This window comes from Folsomia candida, unplaced genomic scaffold, assembly GCF_002217175.1.
Source record: "Folsomia candida strain VU population unplaced genomic scaffold, ASM221717v1 Fcan01_Sc018, whole genome shotgun sequence".
In the NCBI taxonomy this organism is placed as follows: Eukaryota; Metazoa; Arthropoda; class Collembola; order Entomobryomorpha; family Isotomidae; genus Folsomia; species Folsomia candida.
This window is the reverse complement of record NW_019091210.1, coordinates 489,281-515,307: the sequence shown is the minus strand read 5'-3', so window position 1 is coordinate 515,307 and position 26,027 is coordinate 489,281. Positions and strand designations below refer to the sequence as shown.

General features: G+C 38.0%; 3 protein-coding genes and 1 long non-coding RNA gene across 4 annotated transcripts; 1 reads left to right on the top strand and 3 right to left on the bottom strand.

Moving 5' to 3' along the window:
• Nucleotides 1-1,600: 1,600 nt before the first annotated feature.
• On the top strand, nt 1,601-3,328 carry LOC110857387 (piggyBac transposable element-derived protein 4). Its single transcript, XM_022105983.1, has 4 exons — nt 1,601-1,789; nt 1,856-2,208; nt 2,279-3,073; nt 3,190-3,328. The coding sequence occupies exons 1-4, from the start codon at nt 1,601-1,603 to the stop codon at nt 3,326-3,328; spliced, it is 1,476 nt and encodes a 491-aa protein (XP_021961675.1).
• A 3,689-nt stretch (nt 3,329-7,017) lies between these two features.
• On the bottom strand, nt 7,018-7,573 carry LOC118438108 (zinc finger protein 823-like). Its single transcript, XM_035857881.1, has 2 exons — nt 7,469-7,573; nt 7,018-7,401 (listed from the first exon to the last, which is right to left on the bottom strand). Exons 1-2 carry the CDS (start codon nt 7,571-7,573, stop codon nt 7,018-7,020), a joined length of 489 nt encoding a protein of 162 aa, XP_035713774.1.
• A 26-nt stretch (nt 7,574-7,599) lies between these two features.
• On the bottom strand, nt 7,600-9,082 carry LOC110857106. The gene is made up of 2 exons (XR_004836518.1): nt 7,946-9,082; nt 7,600-7,876 (listed from the first exon to the last, which is right to left on the bottom strand). It is a non-coding gene; the product is annotated as an uncharacterized LOC110857106 (long non-coding RNA).
• Nucleotides 9,083-15,281: 6,199 nt separating this feature from the next.
• On the bottom strand, nt 15,282-21,339 carry LOC118438145. Its single transcript, XM_035857959.1, has 10 exons — nt 20,528-21,339; nt 17,556-20,412; nt 17,299-17,481; nt 17,138-17,221; nt 16,917-17,062; nt 16,597-16,844; nt 16,342-16,529; nt 16,105-16,264; nt 15,771-16,012; nt 15,282-15,690 (listed from the first exon to the last, which is right to left on the bottom strand). Exons 2-10 carry the CDS (start codon nt 17,655-17,657, stop codon nt 15,370-15,372), a joined length of 1,674 nt encoding a protein of 557 aa, XP_035713852.1. The 5' UTR covers nt 17,658-20,412; nt 20,528-21,339; the 3' UTR covers nt 15,282-15,369.
• Between the last annotated feature and the right edge of the window lie 4,688 nt (nt 21,340-26,027).

Here is a 26,027-nt window from a genome sequence, read left to right as displayed (position 1 = left end):
ATATTATCTACATACAAGATAAAACCCACTTTTCCGACTTCTAGTATACCGCACATCGTGCCAAGTAGCCCATATAACTCCCAAGGTGCCGCATGAAAAGTCTACCGATTTCTAGAAACCTATTAATCGCAAACCTGCACTCAACCAATAAACTTAAGACCGCCATAGCGATAACAGTCGCGCATAATCCGAAAACATAAAACAGCGCAGGAAATGCTTCACCCTCGGAATTATACATTTGGACGTTTGATTCTCCAAAATCGGAACTGAACTTTAAAATTAATTTTTTTGACAAGCCTTCACCAAAATTATCCATGTAAACTAATTGATCCCTCATAAGTTTGAGTAATTCCCATCGCTCATAAATCCTCGATTCCGTTAGCTTCAAAATTACTTGGGAAATTGAGGGCGAAATATAGTTCTGCGTGGTGTAAGTCACCGAGTTAAACTGGAAGGGCAAATCTTGCAGGCTGTCGATAACTAATCGCTTTCCAATTGTTTTTAGTGACGCGGTGAATCTGACAAGATCATCTGTGTCATCCAAAACTGCAAACGTGTCCCTTGTCGGAATTTCAGTACCATTTAATGGGATAATTCCTGAGTTTGGAATTATGTGCGCTATCGCGAATATGTTATATTTCCAGATAGGAATGTGAACCATACGCTGTACAAAGTTTGACAGAAATGAGGCAAATTTATCGTCACCGCTGGTCCTAATGGAGTGAAGAAGTGGCGGTAGGAGAAATTTTATGAGGGATTCATATTCATCAAGTGCAGTTGAAATTCTGCTGGTTGAAATAATGGTGAACTTCGATTCCGCTAAATCTTGCAAAGTTTTGGGGAGGGTGGGAAAAGGTGCGGCCGTTAAGTCGGACGTGATTGAGCCCTGGTACAAATTTTCCATGAGGACGTAACACCCAAAAAACCAGACGGTCAAGATCGGAACAGCTTTTCTCTGTTTTTGCAGGGATTTCACGATATCACCACCACTCTGATTAAACAAAATTGACGTAAATGTGATCAAATCACGCAGGAATACGGCACTATATTCTTTCCTGCTTTTAGGGAGATTGCGAATAAATTGAATTACAAGAGTTATTAAAATGCAGAAAGTTAAGATTAAGGTCCACGTCCAGACATCAAATGGGGTAAAAACGTTCCCAAAACTACTCTCAGCTCGGGGAAATTGAGCAATAGTGGAAAATCTGAACTTTCTAAAAGTTAGAGTGGGAAACGTTATGGCTCTCCTTTTGTAGTAGTTAACCCGTTAAGGACCAAGTACACATATTTGTGTACTTTTTTGCTTTCCCTTGGGGACCAAGTACACACATTTGTGTACTATTTTGCTTTCCGTTAAGGACCAAGTACACACATTTGTGTACTATTTTGTAGTTACGTTGGGGACCAACTACACATATTTGTGGAGTTTTTTCCTTTCCGTGAAGGACCAAGTACACATATTTGTGTACTATTTTCCGGTTACGTTGGGGACCAACTACACACATGTGTGTACTGCGGAAAAATTTTCAGAAGGACCAAAAATACACACTTGTACACAAGTCATACACGATTTTCTTGATTCATCTGCTCTATAAATAAAATGTTTCCAATAACATTGACAAATTCGGGGGTGGTGGAGGCAGAGGAAATAGAAGAATCTGGTCAGGAACTCGGTGACTTTGTTCCAGCGTGGGTCGAGGAAGAAGGTGTTGAGGACAATGATGGCGAAAAAGAATTGCTGCAATTTGACCCCATCGATGACAACGATGAAGAGCCAGTGGCGAACTTTGTAAGTTTTTATTTCTAACCATTTTCCTGTGGATAATTTTATTGATGTGTGTGTTCTAACGCTCAGGATAATATAGCGTGGGAGGGCGATCACGAGTATTTTTTCTCCGAGGCGTCAGAATTCATGGATCCAGAGAGATTTGTGCAAGACGTGGAAATCAATGGGACCTCAACGCCATACTCAATTCTTAGAAAGTTCATGACCGATGAAGTTATTAGAGAAATTATTCATCAGACCAACTTGTATGCAGTCCAGAGAAAAATACCCCAATGGAAACACTTAACTGTGGCAGAGTTCTGGAACTTCCTGGCGCTACACGTACTAACTGGAATTGTGCAGAAACCATCATTGAAAGATTATTGGAGTATCAATATGCTGATTTCAACACATTATTTTGGGGACACGATGAGTAGAAACAGGTGTGCACAATAATAATTCTTTCTGTAAAACTTAAATGTAAATTATTTATAATAATTATATTATCCTCAGATTCTTACAAATCTTACGTGGACTACATTTCGTGAATATAGAGGACCCTGATTTGGACACAACCAACCGATTTCACAAGTTGGGGACTATCTTACCGGATATTGTGAATAACTTCAGAAGAGCGGTCAATCCAGGAGAATTTTTGACACTAGACGAAGAACTTATGCCATTCAGGGGAAGGTTGAGTTTCAGGCAGTACAACCCTAAGAAAAGAGGACGATTTGGGATCGAGTCATTTTTACTCATGGATGCTGAAAAGAAATATGTTCTCGACATTTTGCCATATCAAGGACGAAGTACTCCGATCTTTGATCAAGCTTGGATCGCCGCTTACGGATTTGGTGGTGCCACAGCCCTTACATTGTTGAGAAAAGGATATTTCAATAAAAATCATCGTCTCGTGCTGGACAATTACTTTCAGTCTCCTACTCTTGCCAAAGTTCTCGTCAGACTTGAAGTCTTTGTTCTAGGAACAGTAAGGAAGAACAGAAAATTTATGCCCCGGTTTGTTGACCCAATAACTAAAAAGCCAAATAAGATTACACAAGGGGAAGTGGAAACATTCTCAGATGGCGACATGCTGTTGGAACGTTGGGGCGATAGAAGAGAAGTTTTTATGCTAAATACATTCATTGACCATCGAATGGAAGAATGCAACTCTGGTAACCCAGCCAATCAAAGATTGAAACCAGCTTCCGTACTTGTCTACAACAAAGTCATGGGAGCGGTCGATAACATGGACGCCATGATAAGACCTTATCAAGCGCTTCGCAAGACGACAAAGTGGTATAGGAAGTATGCATTCCATCTCTTTGATATCTGTATCTACAGCGCCTTCATCTTAAGTTGCCAGTTTAATCAAACAATCGCGAAACAAGGATACAAAACGTACATTTTATCCCTTGTTGAAGATATTATTTCAAGCAATCCGGTTCAGAGGAGTTTTTTAGGACGGCCACCAAGACAAAGGAAAGAAAAGTCGTCAAGCCAGGCACATTATCCTCAGTCAACTCGAGACGCCAATGGAAAAACCAAGCGGTCAAATTGTAAACTCTGTACAAAGAACAAAATTCGCAATGCTACAAAATATACATGTGACGTGTGTAATGTTTGGCTGTGTAATGATGGTGAAAATTCATGTTTTGTTAAATATCATCAGTCAACACAGTAGTTCAATTCCATGCAAATTGTGTAATATGTTAAATGCATAATTTAATAACTTAATATCAACTTCAGTTCTTGTATTTTGGGCTTAGTTTTTGCTATTATGCATAAACAAATGCTCCCGGTTAAACAAAATCATAAAAAGTTGTCTAAATAAATTTGGTCCTTTATAGTTTGCACACCACAGTGAAATCGGTGACGTACGTATGCTCAACATAATACCATTTTGGTGGCGCAGCTACACCATGATTAAAATTAAATTGGTTATGTAGCAACAACTCACTGATAAAATTCTGGTCCCCAAAGGAAAGCAAAATTTCAACTATTTTAGTCACAAAGGGGTTAACGTGATTGTGGTCTAAAGCCACATTGAAGGTGATGTTCGTCACTATGGCTTCTCCCTTAATTCCAGAATTCTTTAAATGTTTTCTGTGCACCGTGGTGAAGTTGAGTTGCATTCCTATGATATTACTCTGACAGTATGATAAAGACTCTGAGGCAAGGAAATTTCTCAGGCTCGGACCACAAGATATTGTTTTGTCAAATAATATATTGTCTCGAGCTACGTAGATAGCAATCAAAATATTTCCCTGCATGTCGACCTAGTTATGTCGGTGCCAAATTGAGTTGATTATATCGAACGAGAAAATGTGTCTGTGAACAAATATGAACTTGTGACAGAGAATGCATGGAATGGAAATTCCATTCTCCCCGAAAAATATCACCTTGGACGTCATGATATGATATGGTAATTTATTATTGTACTGCAATGAGTGAGAGATAAAGATAAAAGTGTATTCTGCCCTGAAGTTGACAAAAATGTTGGAGAATAAGTGATTTGAAATAAACACGATTTGTGAACGAGACGATCTTTTAATAAGGTTGGCGTTTCGCATGAAGGCAGTGTTATTTGCGGGAAGGTTAAAATCTCGTATAGTTTTAACACTTTGATGATACGAAAGGGGTGACAAGCTTTGTATTATGTATTCCCAACTGTCCTCAGCGTATTCTTGGATGAAATAAAGGTCAAACTTATCCTCGGCCACACTGTGCCTAATTCCTAACGCCATGACGATAAGCAAGAGATACATTTTTTTAATGGGGCCGCTATATAATTAGAATTTTGTAATTTTTTAGTGTCACTAGGTGTGTTGTATGTGATACGAATGTGACTAGGACATTGAGGTCAGTTTTCTACGGACCCATAAAATGAAAATAATGTTAGGATGGGGTATTATTATTTCGAGTTGTAGATATATGTAACAAGTTATTTATTTAGACGGGGAGCGAATAACATACACTCTTATAAATGTGTTTAACAAAGATAACGATACCATTTTAAGCCAATTGGTAGTAATATTTTACCTGTGGGTGGAAATTGCTAAACCTTATAATCTAGTTTATCTATAATAGTAAGGTTTTAGATACATTATGTGTAAACATACATTACATATTTACTTATTACGACCACTTCACATCACATGGTATTATTTTAGTACTAGATTTCTTGGATTGTACATATGTACCCATATGTACCCATGCGTATGGCTGGTCTATGAACATGTAGTCTCTGGTATTATGTAGAAGCAAATTAGCTTTTCACGTCGGTATGTACATATGTCTTACATATGTGGTTAATTTTAAGGTAGCCGTTAACTAATTTCCCAGAAGTTTATGTTTCGTGATAACCACGAAACACGATACCATATTAGTCGTGTTGGTAATGACCAATTTACCACTACTACCAATCCCGAAGTTATTACCAAGTCAATACCACTTCATAGTCTAAATCCAGTCTAAAGGTTGAGTAAAATTTGCGTTGACACAACCAATTGTGAAATATAAAAGTACATATAAAATATAAAAGTTAAAATTTATGCATCGCCGTGGGATTTTCGCTCAACCTTGAGCGAAAATTTTGTCGACCTTTATTTAGAGTGCACAGCATTGCCTTCTACGTATTTATTTATTTGGTTCTCTCCTTTACTGCTTGTCATGGTAATGTCTATAGTATTTACTGACATACTTTTACTTATTATGCATATGCAGACATATATACATTGAAGTAATGCGACGTATCTAAAAATTCCATCGCGTTTTCTTGCCACTTACCAAGATTAAACATGCATACTTTGCTAAAATAAACATTTGAAGAAAGCCACAACTTGACAGTGTCGCGCGTATTTATAAATAAATAATTGTTTATAACTTATAAAAGTTTAATGTGGTTTCCACTTTCAACTTCCGCCATCATATACATATAGATTATGAACACATTTTTGTTCATATTCAAAATTCTGCTGATCAAATAATTTATGAATGCTGTTGGCCATCGTATGTATGTATTTTTTAATACCTTTGACTCAAACTTTCTTCCAAGCGATGTCTACATATACATTGTGGAATTATTGTTGCGGGTCACCTCGTCAGCATAAATCTTAGGAGGAATACGTACGACCTTTTCAATGCCAGATCTTGATGCCCTTTGGATATGTTATAAGTCTATACGAGTGTAGAAAAAGTGAAGGAGGGTTAAGGTCCATGGGCCCTAGTTCGCCAGCCACACCCCTTTGAAGGGGCGCCCAATGCCAAATTAGCCGCACTAAAATATTTGCCAAAAATCCAATTTTGCTCGGATTTCCATAATATTTACATATTCTTGATCCTAGATAGTTGCTTTATCATATCCAACATCAAATTCGACCCTTTTCAAATTTTTGAAATTTTTGAAAATCTTCTGATTAGGGGTATGTATCGAAAAAGTGTGAAATTTCAAAAAAGTTGGGTTTGATGTTTGATATGATAAAGCAACTATCTGGGATCAAGAATATGTAAATATTTTGAAAATCCGAGCAAAATTGAATTTTTGGCGAATTTTTTAGTGCGGCTAGTTTGGCATTGGGCGCCCTTTCAAAGGGGTGTGGCTGGCGAACTAGGGCCCATGGACCTTAATCCTCCTTCACTTTTTCTACACTCGTATAGACCTACAACATATCCAAAGGGCATCAAGATCTGGCATTGAAAAGGTCGTACGTACTCCTCCTTAAATATGCGAAGCTTGACGTGAATATGTATACGCTCATTGTTTTTAGTAGAATTTTTAGCAGTAAATATGCTTTTATTTACTACAAATAAATTTATTGTCAAGTTTTAAACTGTCAATATACATAGAACATAAGTCATTAAATCATTTATGAGTACATTTGTGAGTACTTAATAATAAATATTTACGTATGTTGGTCCTATATATAAACGCAGATATTTCGGCAATTATACATAGGAATGATTACGCCCTTGCATAAATTATGTATCGTATTAAATTATGCAGAAAAGTAAATGTTTATGTTTGTTTAAAAATGCAATTAAGCTCATCTTTGCAACTTGAAAAAGTGCCTACCGCAGCTCACATCTGAATGGCATTACATAACTCAAAAAATAAACAAAAAGGGATAATTCAACAAAGTTAAAAACATGTAACATTAGTACATCGCTTTCACATGAAAATTGCTACATACATACGTACGATGAACCAAATCCAAAATTATTCCCACAATAAATTAAACACATTAAATCCTTTACACCTCAAGAGTATGAAGTCGATTAGAGTGTCTAACCAATTCTTGGAACATGACAAACTGCTTCCCGCAAAAGTAACACTCGCGCAAATTCGCAGGATTGTGACGTCTCACGTGGTAAGCTAAATTGAATTTTGAGTAACTCTTGTACTCGCACTTGTCGCAGGAATGGATCAAATCTTTATTCGTGGCATGTTTCGCCTCCACGTGACCCTCCAAGTTTGATGGCTTAGAGAATCCCTTGTCGCAAAATTCGCACGGATATTTCTTCCGATTTTCATGCACAGCTCGGACGTGGCGTTGTACGGCAAGTTTACTTAAGAAAGTCTGAGTACAGACCTGACATTGTAACCTGTCCCGGGTAGATTTTTCCAAGTGCGTCTCCTGTAAAATTAATATGCGAATTGGTCATTTTCACCTAGTTTTTTCCGCACCAAGCTGATTTATGTACCTCGTGACGTTTCATGTTTCCCCTGAGGGTGAAACTCTTCCCACAAGTGGCACAATTGTACGGCTTCTCTGTCGTGTGGGTGGGAATGTGTTGCTGAAGTTGCATTCCCAATTTGAATTATTTCCTGCAAAGTGTGCACCGAAATCTGACCGGATTCTCGGCGTGGTCGATTTTTACATGTCTCGAAACATGTTGCTTACGTAGGAAGGTTTTCCGACAGCCGGGAAACGCACATGGCAAACGGGGTCGTTCATGAGTACTGTGCATGGCTTCGGTGTGTCTCCGTAAACTGGGAGAGTTGTGAAAAACATGCCCACAAATGTCGCAAATGGGCCGTTTCCGGTTGGTGTGTAGATTTTTCATGTGAAAAGACAAGGCGATTGGGTTCTTGGAAATTTTCCCGCATATCTAAACAAGTGAAAAGAGGGGTAAAGTGAGAACTCGAATTCAATTTCATAAATAAATACAATTGCAAACCTTGCATTTAACTTTGGCGTCGGGGTCGTGTGTGATCACGTGCCTATCAAAATCTTTCTTCCATTTGAACCTTTTAGGGCACGTGGAGCATGCAAATTTCCCCCGTGGTGTGAGATCCATCTCGATTCGTGGGTTTCAAACTAAAAACTATCTACGTGCATGATTGAATTCTCTAAATGTATTTATAGGGAAATTCTACCTGAATTTTGAAGAAACTTAGATAAAAATTGTGTGGAGAAAATTAGCAATATGTTTCTCACACTATTTAAAATTTTCTCCCGTTATTGCTTGGGTACAAAGGTGTTCTAGTTTGTCTCTAATGTTTAAGTTATGTCTGGAAAGTTGGTTGCGTAAGCCTGAATGGTGAAGTGTGTGGCTCGTTTTGTGCGTGGGACAAAAAGGTTGAATTTTTTAACGATGCTTTAGATAAAAATAACTAACCACGCCAGACACCTTGTACGTGTATAGTGGAATTATTTGTGCGTGTCACCTCATTTGCATAGTTTGATGGCTTCGCGAGAGGCATGAAGTTTGTTCAACATGGATAGTACGTATAGCCGAAAATTGGTATAGTGAAATTTATGCAAATGAGGAGACACGTACAAAAAATATATTTATTGAATGTGAATAGACTAACACAAAGTGAAACATGAATATAATTTCTAAAATACATGCGAATGCGTACCGAGGGGAAGTATGCGTATTACAGAACAAGGGTTCACATAAAGCCCTTTGCATGTAGATTTTAGCATGAGACAAACGGTTAACCGCCTGGAGTGAAGGTTCAAATTCTAACTTTACTCAGGCATGTAAATCGTGGCCTCCAGCTATTTTTGTAAAAAAAGGCAAAGTAAACCGATACGATACATCTGTTTCACTTTAAGATCAAAAGTATTTACTCACCACGTACTTCACAGAGTACACTATTCATTGTTAATACTCGGATGGATTAAGTAACAACAGTCTTGAAGTACGACTCGAATTTTGGTTTACATTGTGTACATAACATTTCTGAGCACTCCAATAAATCCTCCCATCTGTACACAAAAGAACATTTGTTATCGGCACTGATTTTTTTCTGACAATATCCCCCAAACCCTAATCTTCATCTATGGAAGAAAATTCTGTCCCCAAAACGTAGACCTGATAAAGTAAGAATTTACTGAAAATCTGGTAGTTCGGCCAGAAAGCAAGCAGCGGTCCCTAAGTCTAACATCGATTAAAACAATCGATAAACAAATATTAAATTAACCAATTTAAATAATACAATTAACCTCTTTTCACGTAAATACGCGATATTACGTATTTCAAAACATGTCCCTAAGAGACCAAATACGTCATATCACGTATCAAAAAAAATCCGTTGCATACAAAATTCGTCATATGACGTACCATGACGAAAAAAATAGGTTTACATAAAAAAGTACTAGAAATATGAGAAAGAGCTAAAAACAGAGTTGAAGATTTTTTGTGTGCTCAGAAATTGTATGCAAATATGTGTATGTACACGCTGGCGATAAACACACAAGACATTTTGAAAAATTTAGCTTGATACGTATGCAGGTTCGCTATAACAAACTCAAAATGGATTTTAAACCCGAGAGAACATGGGAATGTCCCAAGTGATCAAAAACGTTCAAGAAAAAGGGGATCCTTAACAATCATGTTGTCACGCACGATCCTGATGCGAAGATAAAATGCGAGGTGAGGTATCAATTTAAATATGTGCCATTTAAATTACGCAATTAGCAAATCCTACTATCAAAATGTATTGATGATCTAGATTTGCGGGAAAGTTTCGAAAAACCGGGTCTGCCTGGCTGCCCACGTTACGAGAAATCACACCCACCGCGAACGTCCCACTTGTGATCTTTGTCACCGCACGTTTTCGTCCACGGCTCTAGTGAACGACCCCGTTTTCCATGTACATTTCCCGCCTGTGAGAAAACTTACTTAAACCAGGGTCATCTCTCGGAACATGTAAAAGCTGAACATTCCCAAAATCCGGGTAAATATCCGTGCTCACTTTGCGGTAAAGAATTTAAACGCAGACCAAACCTTGAGCGTCACATTTCCACCCATACGACGGAGAAGACGCACAGTTGTGCCACTTGTGGGAGGAGTTTTGCACGAATGCAGCATTTGAAATATCACGAGGTAAATTAATTAGGGTATTCATTTCGATTTCGTATGTTTAGTAGCGTTGTAAAAAATAGCTTGCAAATTGATTTCCGAACTTGCCCATCTTCAGTAGCTGGTTCGCAAAATATTTTTCACAAGTATAGAAAATTTTTCAATGGAAAATATCTATAAATCTTCGCTTATTTTGGCCTTTGAAATTTTTGAAATTTCTTATTTGGTACATTTCCGGCGAAAACTTACCCATACATAGTTACTAAATTTGCAAATTTTTCCCATTGCAAAATTCAAGCCATTTGAACCAAATTTCCCGAAATTTGTCATTTGCTAAGTGTCTTGACTTCGTTGCTTCGTAACAATTCGCAATTTCTAAAACCTATCAGTACAGCTGCAGTAGGACGCAGTTAGTGAGACGTTTAGTATGCAATACTGGAAAGAGTAGAATAAATTGTTTTTGTTTCTATATTACAGGCCTGACTAAAAATTTACTTATACGTTTCGGATTTACTATTTTTTCAATTTTTACTAATTCGATTTTTTGTTTTCAAAGTTTAAAGTTGATTGCAATAATTCATATCGTAATTTCGGAGATTTGACATGAGTGTACCTGAGGACTCAGTTGCTTTGCTCCGCCTCACAACACCACCATTTTTAATATTTTAGTTTTATCAAAGTTTTAAATTATCCACTACTTTTTTAAAGCTAAAAAATGACTCAGTGAGTGTACTAGTGAGTGGGGGTGGCGCTTAGCAAGGTTTCCAGCTCGTGACCAGGCGGATGGGGAAATTTTGACCCTTTTCTAATTTGGGACTAACCTGGACTCTTTCTTCCTTTCATCAACCATTCTTTGGGTGGATCTCTCTAAGTTTTTACCTAAGGGGGGAGTGGTGTACAGCTACCTGCTTGTGCAAGGAGTTTGATTGACACACCCACGTAGGCTGCCCACTCTCATGCTCAGTCTTGAGCCGTTTCAGGCAAGAGAAATTGAATAATCAATTAATTTTTTTAAATTGTTCACAATCTGATCCACTGCAATCATGTCAGGAAAGAACAAAAATTCCACCCTCAACTCATCCTCATCGTCAGGAACAAGACCTACAAATAAAAAACAATCCCCCATGAAGGCGTCAACTGTTACGACAAGGTAAAAAACCAACAACACATCCAACTGAACATTTGAGCTGACCGAAGGGGAAAAAGAGTTACATAGGCTGATCGAAAGCTTGCAAGAACAGGTAACGAGGCTAGAATCAAGTCTGCAATCCTCACAAGACCGTGAGAAGGTCCTTGAACGACGAATTACAGCTATGGAGGAAGGTGTTGAATCTCTCAACATCTACAAAAAAGGAAGAACATTATTATACATGGTGTGAAAGCAAATCCGGATGTAGGAACAAACGACACATTCAAAGAAATAGTGCACTCCAATTTGAAAGCTGACAACAAGAAGATCCACATCTCCCACTCTCGATTCTTAGGGAAAGGACCGAAGGCTCCACTGCTCGTTACTCTTGGCTCCGTTAGCGAAAAATACTATCTCCAATCAAAGTATAAATTCCTGAAAGGGTCAAGTCTCTCAATCACAGATGACCTGACACCCAAACAACTAAAAGTGCGGAAGCAACTACTGGCGAAACGGCGTGAATTTATAGACAACGGGACAGCAAAAAAGGTGCATGTCTATGATTATGCTATCCAAGCGGACGAGGACTGGTATGACCTTAAGGATGACGGCACCATGACAAAAGAGCTAAAGGCAAACATGCACCTCCAAATCGTCCCCGACCCAACCAACAACGACGCGATTCCTCATGAGGATTCGGCCGCCCTTGCAAAATTAATGAAATCCCTGTAAATAGCTCTACGACAACGCGAATTATCTCGTGGAATGTGGATGGACTTCGGACTAAAGACTTCTCTTTTTATCAAGAAATTATTAATATGAACCCGGATATTTTATTTATATGTGAGACGTGGTGCTCCGACGAGGAGACATACACCACCAAAAACTTCCTGCCTTCTTACAACTTCGTATCGGTCGAGGCAACCAGAATAAATACTAAAGAGAGGAAAAGTGGGGGGCTCCTCCTAGGAATTAAGAGCGGAATCAAGGTTGTCCAAATCTCAACAACCAAATCCTCCATAAAGCTAGATTTAGATGAATTTTCCCTCCTCTCTTGCTACTTCCCCCCAAATGAACAAGGAGATTCCTATTTTAATGATTTTTGCGAGTCAATATCTGAGCTAACAATTAACACACCTAATCTTATCATCATAGGTGACCTCAACGCTAGAACCGGCGAAATCCCAAATTTATCAGACACAAATTCCGAGATGAAACGTGAATGCCGTGACAAAACCAGTAACATTAGAGGGGCAAAATTGATGAAACTAGTCCACTCCAATAATCTATGCATTTTAAATGGATTTGCAACCAACGACTCTCCAGGGCGTTTTACCTTTACCAACGCGAACGGTGCCAGCTCTCCTGATATTTGTCTCGTTTCCAATAATATTCTACACCAAATAATCAATTTTAATGTCAATGACTGCTTATCCGCTTACCATCATCCTATCCAACTTGAGATTAATAATAACAGCGCCTCTCCTTTGCCAACCTTCACTTCAGTAAAAGGAATATCTACGTCAACAATAACACGAGTAAAGTGGGACCCCTTCTTGACCTATAAATTTAAGACCTGCCTACCTCCAACTAATGATTCCAACCCATATACCACCTTCATTTCTAATGTTGTACAATCTCTCACTGAATGCGAAATGATTAAAGATATAAAAATTTCCCCCAGTACCAAAATAACGAAAACAAGTTGGTTCGACACCGAATGCAAACTACTAAAACATCAAGCCCGCTCCAGTCTCCGAGCCTACAGAAAAGATCCCACTGATGAACTACGACAAATATATTTATCCAGAAGAAATTCCTATGTGAAATGTAAAAGAGAGAAAAAACTACAACAAACCCAAGATTACGTCAAATCACTCCTTAATCATAAACGACCGGATAAATTTTGGGAAACGATCAAGAAACTGCGACCAAGAGTCATTACCTCTTCACCTGTTACCCCCACCTCCTGGATTGACCACTTTTCATCCCTATTTAAAGAGAAAACTGCTCACACTCAAATTACTGAGCATCCTCGTCAAACCTACTCTGATGATGACGTTAGCTCCCCCATCACGTATGATGAACTGAATTCTGCCCTCAAACAAATTAAACCAAAAAAAGCCCCTGGGCACGATGGCATACCCTCAGATGTCTGGAAGGCATTAACACCGGCTTATATAAGTAACCTTGCCGCATGTTTCAACAAAATCTTGGAGGACGGCTCCATCCCAGATGAATGGTCAGTGATTCTACTCCAACCAGTTTTCAAAAAAGGAGATAAAAATGAACCATCCAATTATCGACCCATTGCTCTTGCCGCAACTATTTTGAAATTATTTACATCCATCCTAACAAAAAGACTGCAAGCGTGGTCTGACAACAACAACAAGATCGCACCTGAACAAGCCGGCTTTAGAAAAGGAATGGGAACGCTGGAACATGTATTCTCCCTACTTACACTTATCCAATCCAGAATTCGAAAACCAGGATGTAAACTATTCGCTGCTTTCATTGACCTTAAATCTGCCTTCGACTCTCCATCACATGCCAAATTATGGAGTGTTCTCTCGGAGCAAGGAGTCTCCCCCAAAATTATTAGAGTCCTCAGAAACCTTTACAGCAAAGCCAAAGGTCAAGTGAAGACACCATTTGGCATCACGGATCCTTTCCCCATGGAGAAAGGTGTTTTTCAGGGTGAACCCAGCTCGAGTTTATGTTACAATTTATTTATCAACGAACTTGTAACCCTTCTAGAAAAAAACCAGTTTCCGGTGACGATGGGTGATGCCAAGATTCACCTGTTACTCTACTGTGATGATATTTGTATTATTGCCGACTCTGCCCACGCTCTCCAACAAAAAATTAACATAGCTGCTAACTTCTTCAAGGCCAGAGGACTGCAAGTAAATATTTCTAAAACAAAAGTTATGATATTTGCGAAACGGAAATCAAAAAAGATGTGGAATTCCACGAAAATTACCTGGGATGGTGCAGAGCTAGAGATTGTGATGAAATATACATACCTCGGTGTCACTTTCCACTCCAACCTTACTTTCTCCAAAACAGCACAGGACTTTCGTCAAAAGGCTAATGTAGCTCTCTCCAAAATCTGGGATATATGTAAGAGAACCAAAGTGCCCCCAATGGAAACTCACCTCAAGTTATATAACGCTATTGTACAATCTACCCTTCTGTATGCTGTTCCAGTTTGGGGGTGGGGGCAAGAGAAAATTCTAGAAAAAGTTCAATCTAAATTCTTGAAGACACTCCTTCGTCTCCCACCATCAGCGCCAAACTATTTTCTCCGACAAGAGGCAAATATACCACCAATTCAGATCCCCATTGTGAAATCGACTCTGGCTTTTTGGATTAGAACTTTAAAAAGACCACCATCCTCCCTTCCTTACATTTGTCTAATGGAACAACTCAAGTGGTCTAAACAAGCCAACAAATTTAAAACTTGGTCATCACTACCCTTAAATATGTTTAAAATAGCTGGCTTTTCCGATGTGTCCATTCTTAAGGATGTCACTCAACTGACCAATCTTAAAACAGATATAGTCACCAATCTTCGAGAACACTTTCTCCAAGCGGATGTAAAACGGATACAAGTTTCCTCTTTCATCCCCCTATATCAATACATGAGCGCCTGCCCTGATAAACCAAACTACCTCTCCGGAACCTTTTCTATGCCCATCGCCCAACTGATGGCCCAACTCCGACTTAACCGGTTTAGTATCAAATTAGGTCCAAACTATATAGAACTAGAAACAAACACTGTTAAAAGTTTTAACGCCAGTGCGAGTAAAATCTTATGCCGTGTGGGATTAAAAGTGCTCTTACGCCAGAAAGGGTTGCAGAGCACCCGAAGGCAGAAGGGTAACGCAGTTTACTCGGAGCCACATGCAGTTTACGCACGCCTGGGTAAACGCATTCCGGTGGTAACAATGCTGAACAGGGTTACGTTTACTGAGTTTCAGTTGGTTTAATTTACCCTGGAAGGGGTCAATTTAATTGTAATACTACTAAATATTAAAATGCAGTAAATGAAAGCTAAATCTCGTTTATCGATTCGCATTTTAAAATATTTATCCCATTTATTAATTAACAAATAGGTTAATTGAATAACAAATACATATGTAATTGACTATATAATTAATCACAACCTAGGCATTATTTGTCCAATGAGAGCTTGTACGGCTGGTGACAAAACTTCATTCTCGCAAGGTTTTCCAGCAATCCCGTATTGAAGAAATTGCCAAACACCTTTTGATTCGACGGGAGGAGGCAGATAGAAAACGGTAAAACTTTTAAGGCAGGTATCTAAGGCCAACATGAAACTGTTTCCACAAGGAATGGCAAATTTATCCAAAATTACAAAGAATGACTCCATCTTGAGGTCAAATGTCGATCCCAATGCCAATATAAATGGTGCAGGGTTCTTATTTTCACTTAAAACGCTAGACACATGCGTATTTTTCTGGAAAACACATATTGAAAATATTGAAATACGATTAGTCTACGTTGTGCGAAGAATCTAATAATACATTAATTTGTTACCGAGCGGAATAAAATCAAGCTGTTCCTCGAGTCGAGATCCGATGCCTTCACAGTTCTAGACTGGGCGGTTAATGGAGCCTTGTTTCGGCCCTTTTGCAATTTACTGCTTTTGGATCGTTTTGGCTGAGGTGCACTGACTTCATCTTCGTCTTCATTTACGACTTCCACTCTTGTTGCGATTTTTCTTGCGCATGACGGAAGAATGTAAGGCAGCAGGGCATAAGCCATTAAGGACACGTCATCTGCAAAATTATCAATCGCATTATTGACCATTACGTAGCTTGAGAATTTTACTTGACGGAAGAAATTTAGTTAATAATATATGCATACTTACTGTCAGTCAAATCGCAGCGTGGTTTATGAATATCTAGTTTTCTAACATAATCCACGCCACTTTTCTCCGCGTAGTTCAGCAGCAGTTTTGACGCCTTAGGCCAGCGATCATAGATGACGAGTTTTAGCGCGGGATGCCTTAAGTCGAAGTCTTGTACAATCTGCTCATTAAATTAATAAAATCATATAAGTAAATCCCCATAAGATGATTACAACACGCAAAATTAATTCAACTTACCATTCCCTCCATGTCAAACAAACGTGGAAGAATCCCCGGAAGTCTCAGGAAACCAGCTAAATTATCCTTGAGTTCATGTCTGATGACAGTTCTCCGCATAAAAACCGTAGTTTTCATACTGGAAATTACACCTTCTCCTCTGTTTTGGCGAAGATATTCCAAAATCTTTTCATCCCGCTCTGGATTTTCTGTCAAGTAATCAAGTAAATATGTGATTTAAAAAAATCTATCTCGTATTTTGTTTCCACTACAAACCTTCTTCATTCTCAGAATCCCAGGATAAAGTGCAAATGTCAACATTATCAACAATGTCCACATGGTTTAATTCCAATTTCTTCCTTTGGTTTTTCAACCTTTCTTCGAGGAAGCCAGCAGGTCCACCCCCAAATGCCGAACTTTGATACCACATACAGGCCCCAAGACTTTTCTTTCTTGGGTCACCAAGCGATGGATAAGATTTTACAAGATCAACCGCCAGATGTTCCATTGCTTGCTTACTTGGGCTAGTAATTTAAATAAATCATATAACCTCAAGTTCAAATAATACATACATATATGGATACGTGGCGACTCACTTTGTCCCAAGAATTTTAATGATTGCGTCAATCAGAACATTACATACGGCTATGCGGTCGCTGCGAAGTATGAATTCGTTAGATGGAATTTTTTCTTCCACGATGCGTCGGGCCTGCTCGTTGTCTCTCAAAATGGTATTAAGATCCTACATTACAATGAAATATTATATTAAATTTATAATTAACGAGGAGGTAGTTATTTATTGTCAATAAATCCTTACAAATCCATAATATGGCTTTTGGGGTTTAGAAACGATCGCTCGCTGGTTTACATCCGGCATAACATATGTTTCCAACTGGGATTCCTAAAATAGTTACAATTATGATAGTGAAGGCGCAAAAATTGTACTCTAAACTTTTACCTGGACGTATAAGAACTCACCTGCACTGTTGTGAATTTCTCCGTCATCGTAATTAGCTGGTCATTATTCACTAATGTAGCGTTAGCCATGGCTGATGGTAATACTGGAGAATTTGGTCTGGATAGTTCGTCCAAAGTTGAAATTACATTAAAAGTGAGTTCCGAATTGATGTAATCCTGATTAACGTTCTGCTGTGGTTGATTCTGTAATCAAATTTAGCTATTTTAAAATTTTACACAGCTAAATAAAATAACAAAATTTGAAAGTAAGATCATACAACAATAATCAGCTGCGGACTGGAGCCAGGTGAGGTTTGCAAATTTCCAGCTTGTTTTTTACGGAACAGGTTTGGTGATAAATTTAGACCCCTTTCTCTCATTTCCTTCTCATCAATAAATGAATAACTAAAAACTGACGATTGTGATTCCTACATACATACAACATAAATACAAACAATATTAACTAATAACGTAATTGGCGATTGCGATTTCTACATAAATACATATACATACGTTCATTTTTAACGAACAGAATTAATTTAAAATAGTCGAAATCTATGCATAGCATTAAGTTTGTAAATGCATAACTATATACATTTAAATGGTAATATACTATATCTTTGTGTGTCATTTTCAAACGAAATCGTCTCATAGAAGCATTGGAAATATTTTATAGCGCTAATATTTATCACCAACAAGGAATCCGAATTCAAAAGCTGAAAACCAGATACACGATCAATGAATTTGCGTAGATATTTACTAACCAACAAATAGCACTCTTCCACTTCCATCATGATCAATTTAATGCACCCGAACTCAGGATTATTGTTGCAATAATTTAACAAAACAAAACTACCTAACTCAAAATTTGATCCGTTGTGCGTCACTCTCTCGGTCACTGTAATTTGATCCAACAAATTCTTATGAAATAATTTTGCAATTATTCCACTATCCTGTACTTCTGACAATAAAATTGTTTGGCAGCCATTAAATGCAAAACTGTGAGGAGTGAATGCGTCTACGCCCATTAATCTGAAACAACGGGAGAGTTGAAATCGATAACAAAGAGATTTACAAATGTTTATAAAATTACCACTGGCGTGGGCAGTGGTCTTAAAAAATTTATGTCGAGCTTCAAAAGGCATGCTCCAAAAATATCTAAGAGGGCCAATCTGCTTAATAGCGGAGCTGTAGTGAATCATATGGTGCTGTTTAGGTTTTAAACGTTTTTTCAGCAAGACTTGATATGTATGCAAAAATTCGGCGACCAACGAGTCCAAGAGTACCAATCCACCCTTGGAAATATTGCTTGCTAACAAAATTCGGACAATTTCGTTTAGAAGCAGAAAGAGAGACCAAACTTTGTCACATGGGTCCACGAGGTCTCCCAAAATCGACGGAAGGAAAAGAACCAAACACAAGTTTTGTGACGCATTTTGTCCGGATTTAGTGTCACCTTTCATGAAAGATGGTTTAATTTGTGAAGGGCGACTTTTATTGTAGTGTCGCCCGAAATCAAACGATTCTATTCTGTAATTCAATGTGTCAATAGTCATCTTCCTAACAGAAATTAGATAGTTAGTTACAGCATGAAATAAATCTGGGACCACGCCCTCAAATATATCGTGCATAATGTCAAATACAAAGTTAATTGTGACATGATAATACGGAAGAGAATTTAAAATACAGCGAAAATTCAATCCGGTTTCACTCAAATTGTTAATTATCATGTCATTTTCAAAGTTTGCGACATTTCGGAGATTAGATTTGACCTCAGTGCACGTTGTCTGGCATTCCTTTTCTGCATTCGACATCTACGACAAGGAAAATTTGCATTGAACCCTTCCGAAAAACCTAAAACGGAATGCAGCCCTAAATTGTCCCCAGACACCTGCGCCAAAATTACTTTAAAATTAAATTCCTCGCCATTAGCACTGAATTTAATTCCATCTTCCCAGAGTTCTTTCAATTCGTGCATGATAATTTTGAGCACAGAATTTGGGGAGCACAATTTTAAATCTTCTGATTTTACTGACGCAACTAGCATAATGTTTTCAAGTTTTGAAAGAAAATGTTGTGGCATGTCTAGTATTGAAAAATAAAAATTCGCAATTTTGTGTCTTCCGCTTTTGCTACCCAAGGGATTTGCAACCTCAGCGTCATCGTAATACAAATTGATAAAAATAAAATCTTTCTCTGGTTTTTGACTAAAGCTTTTGATTAATTTGCCATCCCTAAAGCACGAAAAGTATTGCCCATGGCTATACATTTGTGTTTGCAAAATGGTTCGAAATCCAGGCTTCTGCAGAAGTTGATTAATTGAGTCGCGAATAGATACATATTGCATTGAAATTGCTTTATACACCTGGGATCTTTATTTCATATTTTTTGACTGAAAACTAATGTCACTATCTAGCACAATTTCTCTAGGCTCGATCATAAGTTTATTTGCAATTAAGTATTTGTCCATTTTATATTTAGATCCAAATTTGTCAAAAACTGCCAGTAAACTTTGAAACGGAGCATTGTTCAACGAAAAATTTCTAGTAGAACTACATTGAAATTGCTCGTCAGCTATTGAGCAACATAATTTGATTGCCTCTTCAACACTTTCTTTTACAACTGAAACAATCTTATTACAAGTGAGCAATGGAATTTTTCCAGATTCCAGTAAGGCAGCAAACAGTTTTGAAATGCAAAATTCGAAATGATTTGTTGATCTGGTTTAATTGCTATTTAAATTGGAATCTATGGGACATGGTGTACACGGTATTACTTCACAATTTAATACGTCTGCCTGATTGTTACAATCGTCAAAATTAATTTCAAAAAGATTAGTATGAAGACTAAAAACATTTCTAAAATGTTTAAGATAAGCTTTCCTTTCATAAAGTCCATTGCAATGTGGGCACCTGTACTCACTGTTACCTCTTAATTTATGTACAATTTTGAAATGCCTCGACAATAAATCTAAGTTACCAAAACTATCTCGACATTTAAAACATACGTAGACGGCTCCAGTTTTTAGTTGATGAATTGCTTTGACGAGTTTTGACCTGTGTCCTATACTTGGAACGAGATCGACCATGTCTTCTTTGGAAAGTTCCAAAACTGCTTCGTCGTTAATGTGATTCTCTGGAAACAAATAAAAATAAAAAATTTTATACGGAGGAAAGATTCTAATATGAATTAAATTTAGGGAATACTTAATTCTACATTGCTTCTACATTTATTAAATAAATTTACTTACCTTCAAACTTGGTGATATAATCCTCCAAACCGCACTGTTGAAGAAGACGTCGCACCTCAACGTATGACATTTTCGAAATTTACGTTATTTACTATTTACGGAATTTTTCAAATATTAAGAATTCACAAAGACTGGCCAATAAGCTGAAGCGAGATGTATAGGAGTAGAAGAATGAATGGAGCGCAGTGGCAGCCTCGACCAAATCCCGCCCATTTACAATCTCGCACCGAGTTAAAATATAATGGCAACTTTTTACAGGGTTGCTCACAATGCCAGCCAGGGTAACTTTGTAACTCTTACCCTTTCTGGCACTGTATTGCGTGTTACCTGGTAATGGGTAGAGCTTTTAATGCTGACTCGTATAAATTTTACCCCAGCCAGTGTCACCCGAATATTAACACAAAATAAAGTTGATGACATTTTTAACAGTGAAATGTACACTCTGCACATCTACCAATCTAACCTCAGCTCAACATTTCCTATTTGAATGTAAACCCCTTTCTCTTGAACGTGCAACTCTATTGTCTAGACTAAACTTCTCCCTTACTAATCATCACGGAACTGATCTTGTCAATTTACTGAAAGAAAGCATTTTAAATATTGATCATTGTAAAGCTATATTCTTATTTTGGACGTCCGTATCAAAAATGCTTGACATGTGCACTGACTAACATGCTTTAGTGTAAACATTACGGAAAATCTAATTATAATCATAACCTAAATTCCATACTATATATTACAAATTTTGTAAAATTATTCTAATATTTCTGCAAGGGCCGTTGGCCGAATATGCAATAAATTTGATTGATTGATTGAAGTGTCTTGACTTCGTTGCTTCGTAACAATTCGCAATTTCTAAAACCTATCAGTACAGCTTTGCTTAGCCCGAACCAGGGATTGTAAACCCATATTTATCAGTAGTTTTCTATAAAATTATGTGCTACTATTTTGCACTAATTCTTGCATCAATCCTTCGTATGACTAGGTTCCAAATTCTAAAAATATTTACCATCCCTTCCCCCTGACTACTTCCCTCCCAGTGGAGGTCGTCTTTATACCCCTTCTGATTAATTTTTGTTCATATTTAACTTCATATTATTTCATGAAAAAGAAGTAAGGATTTCTGGTCCAAATTTCAGCTTTCTATGTTAATTTCTGAAAATCGGTGGGGGTCACCCAATATGGTCCTAGATGAAATTTTTACTAATTCCTACGTATATTCTTCAATTAAGAGCCATAAGCAACCTCTCTGCCAAATTTAGCTCGATATGACGATTTCGAAAAATCAATATGGGTCACCCCATAGGGTCCCTCTTTTCCAACTTGAAGTCATTTTTATCTATTAGGGGCCATTAGCAACCTCTGTACCAAATTTCAGCTTTCTACGAAAATTTTGAAAATTTGGTACATAATACCCCATCCACTCCGATGACCCCCACCGGTCAACCACTGGACCGATTTCGCCCATCTTCGAACTCGTTTCCTAACTTTGTCCAATATGCATATGGTAAAAATTTCAAGTCAATCGGTCAACTCGTTCAAGAGTTATCGAAAGACAGACGGACAGACAGACAGACGGACATGACAATTACATAAAACAGGAATGAATCTTCTCTGTATTAGTGGCATGTTTCGCCTCCACGTGACGCTTCAACTCAGATGAGTTGGAGAATCTCTTTTCACAACATGCAGATTTTTAGTATACCGCACATCGTGCCAAGTAGCCTATATAACCGCCAAGGTGCCACATGAAAAGTCTGACGGTTGCTAGAAAACGCTTGATCGCAAGTTTGCACTCAACCAGTAAAGTGAACACGGCCATCGCAATAATCGTGCCACATAACCCGAGAAAGTAATAAAGCGCTGGAAACGCGCTCTCGTGAGAATTAGACACTTGCACGCTTGCTTCTTTAAAGTTTGAATTGAATTTTATAAATAATTTTCTGGTCAAATTGGGTGCATAATACTTCATATACGCGAGCTTTATCCTCATAGTATGGACTGCTTTCCATCTCCCAGATATTCCCGACTCAGCCAATCTCACAATACATTTGGATATTGATGGCGAAATGTAATTGTTTCTGCCAATGTCCACCAAAAGATATTGGAAGGGTAGATCGTGCAGGCTGTCGAGGATTAACCGCTTTCCAAGTGTTTTAATTATAGAGGTAAACAGGGACAAGCCAGCTTGAACGTCTGTAACTGCAAACGTATCATGCGTCGGAATTGCCGCCTCCTTGGTCGCGATGATTTCCGAGTTGGAAATATTACTCGTAATCGCGGCCAAATCATAGATTACGGGCGACACGAAGATACATCGGTTTACAAAGGTGCGCAGAAAGGTGACAAATTTTTCATCGCCCCAAAGTGACAAATCTGTCTTCCAAGATTCAGGTCGGGGTGGTAGTAGCATTTGTATCGTGGGTTCATACTCCCCCTTTGACGTGGCAGATGCGCCGCATGTGATTATTGTGAGATTAGAATTCGCTAAATCTTTCAAAGTTCTGGGAACCACGGGAAAAGGCGTAACCGTCAAGTCTGACGTGACTGATCCATGGTACAAATTTTGCATAAGAACGTAGCACCCCAAAAACCACACGGGAAGCATCGGAACAGCTTTTCTCTGTTTTTGTAATTCACAATATCACTACTATTCTGACTCATCAAAATTGACGTAAATGTAATAAAATCGCGCAGGAATCTGGCGCCATATTCTGCCTTGCTTTTAGGGAGATTGCGAATATCCTGGTTAAATTGAACTACAATAGTTATTAGAATACAACAAGCTAAAACTAAGATCCACGTCCAAAGATCAAATGGGGTAAAAATGTTCCCAAAACTACTTTCTGCTGTGGGAAATTGTGTTATTATGGAAAATCTATACGTTTCAAAAGTTTGTCCGAGTAAAATATAACGTCTATAAAACATTTGCAAGGAACCACCGTTTAAGGTATAACCGAAGGCGATGGTCGAGCTTACGTTTGTAATGACAGAATTGATTACAGGATTTCTGTGCACCGTGGTGAAATTGAGTTGCGTTCCTATCATATAACTCAGACAATATTGCAAAGTCTCCATGCCCAATTTACTTAGGCTTGGGCCACAAGAAGTTGTTTTGTCAAAAATTAAAATACCCTTGCTAATAAATAAAACAGCGAAAATATTTCCCTGCATGTCGATCTCGTTTTGTCGATGCCAAATTGAGTTAATCATATCGAATGATAAAATGTGGCTGTTAACAAATGTGAAATTGCGGAAAGGAAAATACGGAATGAAAATCCCATCTGCGCCGAAAAATATTGTTTTGGACGCCCTGATAACATTTGAAAGTTTATCCTCGTAGCGTAATGGATGAGACAGAAAGACAAAGATGTAATCGGTTTTTAAGCTAACAGAAGTATCGAATTCGACAGAATATAGTGACGGGTTTGAAATAAATACAATTTCTGAACCGGGATATTTTTTAATATTGTTGACATTGTGCATGAAGGCAATGTGATTTGAGGGGAGATTAGAATTTCGTATAATTTTAACATTGTGATGGTACGAAAGGGGTAAGAAATTTTGTAATCTAGATTCCCACCTACCCTCCTCCCCGCTGTCCACAATGAAATGGAGCTCAAATTTGTCGATGGCTACCGTGTTCCTAATTCCTAGGGTCAAGAGAATAAGTGATATCGAGAAGGAATGCATTTTTTAATGAAGCAGCAATTTGTAGCTTAGTACAATCTTAGCTATTTCCGAGTTTTTTGTAGGTAGGATTGAAAGCTTGAGTCGAATTGGACTAAAATATTGGCGTCAGTTTGATACAAACTATACGAGGAAAATATGTCGTACAAGGTTATGAGAGGGATATTAATATGTCGTGTTATATGACAACCAGGGTCTATTGACTGAATGCTTTGGGGATTTTTAGGTAGGGTCATGTCAGCTCAAAATTTCTCAAATTGTATTATGATTTTCAGTTTTGGAATATGTATGTGATTTGTGCTGAGAGAGTTTGGTTGACAAGAAAAATGAAATACTTCAATCTATCACGAACTGCACATGAATAATTTTTACATAGGTACCGTTTCTGATACCGATCCTACTTAAATTTCGTCAATTACAAAGTAATTCCACGAGCTATGGCAATGGACCTGATGTGAAAAACGGATTTATTTGAAATCCCTGGCGTACTACTAGATACATCCATGCATGATTGAACTTTTACAGGAATTGAGAATTCTGAGAAACTACGCCACTTCCAGTCTCAAAGTTTCCCGTCAGCATTATTTGAAGGAAGTTGAGACTGGCAGGGGCAGAATAGGGCTATAAATAGAGATTTTATGGTAAATTAAAATCGGTATGTATTATGCGCATGTAAGTGAGACGCTCTATGCTTATAAATATGATGCTTCATGGAATATATTATTTTCTTTATAACTAAACCCTCCAGCATAAATGATCCATTTGCCCATACTTCAAAATCTTAGACATACGGAGAAATTTTTGGCTATACTAAAATTGAGTAAGACATGTACTTTGAGGGTGGAGCCTAATAGTGAAAAAACGTAGGCCTGAGGACAAGAGAGGTAAGGAAACCTATGGTTTTTCACTATTAGGCTCCACCCGCATAGTACATATCCTATCCTACTCAATTTTAATATAACATGACCTTACCTACATTGAAATTCTTCAATTCAAGGATTTTGTCAAGCGAACCGTGAAACCAAGTAAACGGGGAACGAATAACATGAACTCTTAGAAATGTGGTGAAGTGACGTTCGTATATAGATAAGGGTTTCTTGGCATTACATTTTCCTCCAATTGGTTGCTGAAAGTAATTTACGTGTGGAGATCATTAGTGTGCAAGATGAAGGGTGGAAGTTGATGTGTGCAAAAGACGGACAACGGAGAAAATGCCTGCTTGAAAAACGTCCTGTCTTCCACATTCAAACCATCGCCGAAAACCTAATTTTACATAGCCAATTTTTTTGGCGCAAATGGGCCAAGGAGTAAAATCCTCCTTCACTTTTGATACACTCGCCAAGGACTGTAACGTATCCAAAGGGCATCAAAATCTGGTACCCTCCGGTTAAAATGTTCCCAAAAAACTGATTTTTCGCTCGCAAGTAGGAAAAAAATCAACTTAAAGTAGATTTTATTTTTGAGCCAAAAAAGCGGAAAAAAAGATCGGAATCGCATGCGCAGTGCGGTTTAAAACAGCGGAAAAAGCGATTTTTGTACAAAGTTGGGAGTAAGATAAATATGTATGACTCTTAGACTCTACAGGCATAGGAATAACGAGCATTACTGTTTAGTAGTGTTATTGTAATGATAAATTTACCATTCGGAAACTACTACCCATCCCGAAGTTATTACCAAATCAGTACCACTTCAAAGTCTAAATTGAGTCTAAAGGGTGAGAAAAATTTTGCGTTGACGCAACTGATTGTGAAATTTACTATATAAAAGTTAAAATTTATCCCTCGTCTTAGGATTTCCGGTCAACCTTGAG

Excerpts from the sequence above, each read along its gene's own strand:
- LOC110857387 (XM_022105983.1), top strand. The coding sequence starts at position 1,601 with ATGTTTCCAATAACATTGACAAATTCGGGGGTGGTGGAGGCAGAGGAA. Across the intron at positions 1,790-1,855 it reads AAGAGCCAGTGGCGAACTTT|GATAATATAGCGTGGGAGGG; the intron begins GTAAGTTTTTAT and ends TCTAACGCTCAG. Across the intron at positions 2,209-2,278 it reads GACACGATGAGTAGAAACAG|ATTCTTACAAATCTTACGTG; the intron begins GTGTGCACAATA and ends TATTATCCTCAG.
- LOC118438108 (XM_035857881.1), bottom strand. The coding sequence starts at position 7,573 with ATGCAACTTCAGCAACACATTCCCACCCACACGACAGAGAAGCCGTAC. Across the intron at positions 7,402-7,468 it reads GAAACATGAAACGTCACGAG|GAGACGCACTTGGAAAAATC; the intron begins GTACATAAATCA and ends TTAATTTTACAG.
- LOC118438145 (XM_035857959.1), bottom strand. The coding sequence starts at position 17,657 with ATGAGAGAAAGGGGTCTAAATTTATCACCAAACCTGTTCCGTAAAAAA. Across the intron at positions 17,063-17,137 it reads AAAAGCCATATTATGGATTT|GATCTTAATACCATTTTGAG; the intron begins GTAAGGATTTAT and ends ATTGTAATGTAG. Across the intron at positions 16,530-16,596 it reads GGATTCTGAGAATGAAGAAG|AAAATCCAGAGCGGGATGAA; the intron begins GTTTGTAGTGGA and ends ATTACTTGACAG.